Source organism: Pinus tabuliformis, chromosome 4_2, assembly GCF_031772625.1.
Source record: "Pinus tabuliformis cultivar Carrire ecotype Pingquan chromosome 4_2, CPIR1, whole genome shotgun sequence".
NCBI lineage: Eukaryota > Viridiplantae > Streptophyta > Pinopsida > Pinales > Pinaceae > Pinus > Pinus tabuliformis.
Genome location: NC_142304.1, coordinates 1,149,816,925 through 1,149,819,968, shown reverse-complemented (window position 1 = coordinate 1,149,819,968; position 3,044 = coordinate 1,149,816,925). Strand labels below are relative to the sequence as shown.

Sequence of the window (3,044 nt, the reverse complement as noted above, 5' to 3'; positions counted from 1 at the left end):
CCTTATATACTTAGAGCCTTTGTCAATACCATGCACCAAAACAACACTTAGAACCTATGGTATTCTTAAACAGGATCAAGTAACTATTATTCCACTCAATATTGTGGGCTAATACCATGATATGGACACTTGGTATTCTTTAACCTTAATTTTCCATCCCATACATGCTTTTCCTTCTATTAAACTGCATGCATACGTATACATGTCTTTTATTCCATGTACCTGCATTATACGCGACTTGGATTAGGTTAACCAATGTGTACAACGTAAAACATTCTCTTTCCTCAATTTCTTGAGTCTTATCTGTAATCCTTTGTCCCATCATCCTGTTCTTTTGTACCATTACTCTGTTACCTCTTAATAGACTTGTTACAATGTGAGTTGCCCTTTATCATTTCTGAACTGACCTGTATGTGGGTTTCCATCAAGGACAACACATGTACCATAAATCCAACAATTTATGCAAGAAAATCTCATCAATGATGGTGAGAGGAGTCATTTATAACAATTATGGTTATAAAAACCAATAATAACCACACAAAACATCTCACATGAATTTCACACTAAGCTACAACTCATAAACTTGGATCCTTTAATTTTTGTTTTCTATGTAAAACTAAATCTATTAATGGAAACATAATGTACAGTGAGGCCCCGGCCTCTGCAGGTCTAGGTTAGCCATATGACCATTTTAAACAAGAAGACTTAAAATCGAGACTGCCCCAGATGGGGAAACCAGTCCGAGAACAAGATAAAGATGGGTACTGCCCACGCAGGGGCTACAATTCCAGAACTCAAAATTTACTGCCATGGTAAATTCAAAAAAGACTGCCAAAATTGACCACTGTAAAAAGATAAAAAACAAAACTCAAAAGACCGAGCTTGACACGTGACCTGTGGCATGCAACTGCTAGGTGTCTTAGGATGGTGGCTTCTCTTCCACGATCGGACACCCATAGTCATCTGAATCAGTATCCTCTACTTACCTGCCACTCGTGTTGTCCTGCGGCTCTCTGTCTTCAACTTGAATGCCTTTGGCTTTGCTGGTGGCATTGCCTCTCGATGTCTCTGGTCTGCTGGTGGACGGATGGTCCTTGGCTTTCTGCGGATGGCTTGAGCTCAGCTCCTGCTGAACATTTTCGTGCGGCAGAGGGAGCTGGTTCTTCGCAAGGTTGAGGCCTGGATCCATGCATGAGCCAACTACCTCCCTAAAGTCCACTGAGACGATGGAAATGATTAACGGTCTATCCATGGAACAGAGAAAACAGAATTGAGCGTACTGGGTAGTAGCAGTAAGATTGGTAGGCTGGGTGGCTACGTCAGTGCAACGAACCTCATTGGGGCTAGCTCGTCCTCTTCCGCTACGCGTATCCGGATATCTGTCATGGAAGCGGGAAGAGGAAGGGCTGGGGGGCGGGGAAGCCGAAGGGGAAGTCGAAGCTGAGGGAGGCAGTGAAGGGGGGCAGATGGCTTTGCCCCTGCTACCACCACGCCTGCATCTCATGCGATGACGACGACGCATATTTCTCTGAGTGGGATGCTGCAGCGAGAAGTGAGCCGAAGTGGCAGGGAGCAGGGAGAGAGCAACAGAGGTGATACTGTAAAGAACAGGGGGAATCAAGTCAGGGCTAGAGGCAGGGGCCGAGGCCTCAATTTGCAGGGTGCAGTGAATTGACTGGGAGAAGTGGTGACCATTGCTTAGGTCGATGTAGCAGAGAAGTCTGCAACGCCTACCTGTTGCGGTTCGAGAGCTTGGCTCTGCTGCAGCAGGGTGGCAAGAGCAATTGAGAGGCAGAATGGAGGATTGCAGAGGGCTTGGCTCCATATTTTTATGCTTACAGGGGATGTCTCGATCCGCACAATGAGTTAATGTTGTCGGCCGAGGGGCAGAGGCCTGCCTTAAATTCCCACAGGGGAAGGCGCGGACTACCATGTGGCTCGGCCACCTGCCAGGCCGGCGTCGTATCCACATTGAATTCTCATCTGCCACCCGCATCCAGGGGTGCTGCATCAATTTGCACCAGTGTGATATATTCCTGTTGGTGTTTGGCATATTTTATAATATCGAGCGAACCTGTGTATAGAGTTCGATCACTAGCCACCCCTAAATTGGCTAAGAGGTCGGCCACTTTGTTGCCATTTCTCTTGATGTGTTTGAAGGTGATTGCTCTATTGGTTGCAAGCCAATGCTCAATGTGTTGTAAACAAGCTGCAAGTCTCCAGCTACAGGATAGCTTGTGTACTGGAGTTCCCTGAATAATTTGATTGGCCATATTGATGAGGATTTGTGAGTCTCCTTCGATTATTAAGGGAAAGTAGCCATGCTGTTGAGCAAGGTGGAGACCTTGCCACAATCCTTCTAGTTCAGCCGAGTTGTTCGTGTCCCATCCTGATGTGCCTAGGAAGAGCAGCAAAGGATTGCCATAGTGATCCCTGAAAATTCCTCCATGTCCAGCTTGGCCTGGATTGCCTTTAGAAGCGCCATCAAAGTTTAACTGGGTGAATCCTGGAGGCGGAGGGCACCATTTACTGGAAGAGTGGTGGGAAGGGATAGATCTACTGGGATGCTCTTGAGTCTGGATGAGCCTGAGGTTCCAATTCTTCCAGATGGTCCATTCTTGCAGATCGGTGGGAAAATCATCATCGCTCCAAGTTTGGAGCGCTAGAGTTTCCTGAAGGTTGTTGCACAGATTGCTCCATATGATCTTTATGGGGGTGTTTGATTCCTGAAGATACGTCGATTCCTTTCCTTCCAAATTGTCCAGATGAGGAGGCCTGGAACGATTCTCCATAAGGAGTTAAGCAGGGGACTTTTGTACGGATTTTTAGCCCAGTGACGAATGGTTTTGGTGATGTCTTCTTTAACTCTACCATCTTTTTGACATCTGAAGATTGTTTTTTCCCAAAGTTTGTTTGCCAAATAACAGGAGTCCATGAGATGTTGTATAGTTTCCTCCTGTTTCTTGCAGTTGGGGCATCTTGAGGGGCCATAGAATTTTTTTCCTTAAGTTGTCCCAAGTAAGAATTCTTTTATGACATAGCAG

The 3,044-nt window shown here is 46.0% G+C and overlaps 1 protein-coding gene across 1 annotated transcript; it reads right to left on the bottom strand.

The window, feature by feature from the left end:
- Positions 1–1,979: 1,979 nt before the first annotated feature.
- Positions 1,980–2,792, bottom strand: LOC149173746 (uncharacterized). Its single transcript, XM_089426816.1, has one exon. The coding sequence runs from the start codon at positions 2,790–2,792 to the stop codon at positions 1,980–1,982; it is 813 nt and encodes a 270-aa protein (XP_089282942.1).
- Between the last annotated feature and the right edge of the window lie 252 nt (positions 2,793–3,044).

Excerpts from the sequence above, each read along its gene's own strand:
- LOC149173746 (XM_089426816.1), bottom strand. The coding sequence starts at position 2,792 with ATGGAGAATCGTTCCAGGCCTCCTCATCTGGACAATTTGGAAGGAAAG.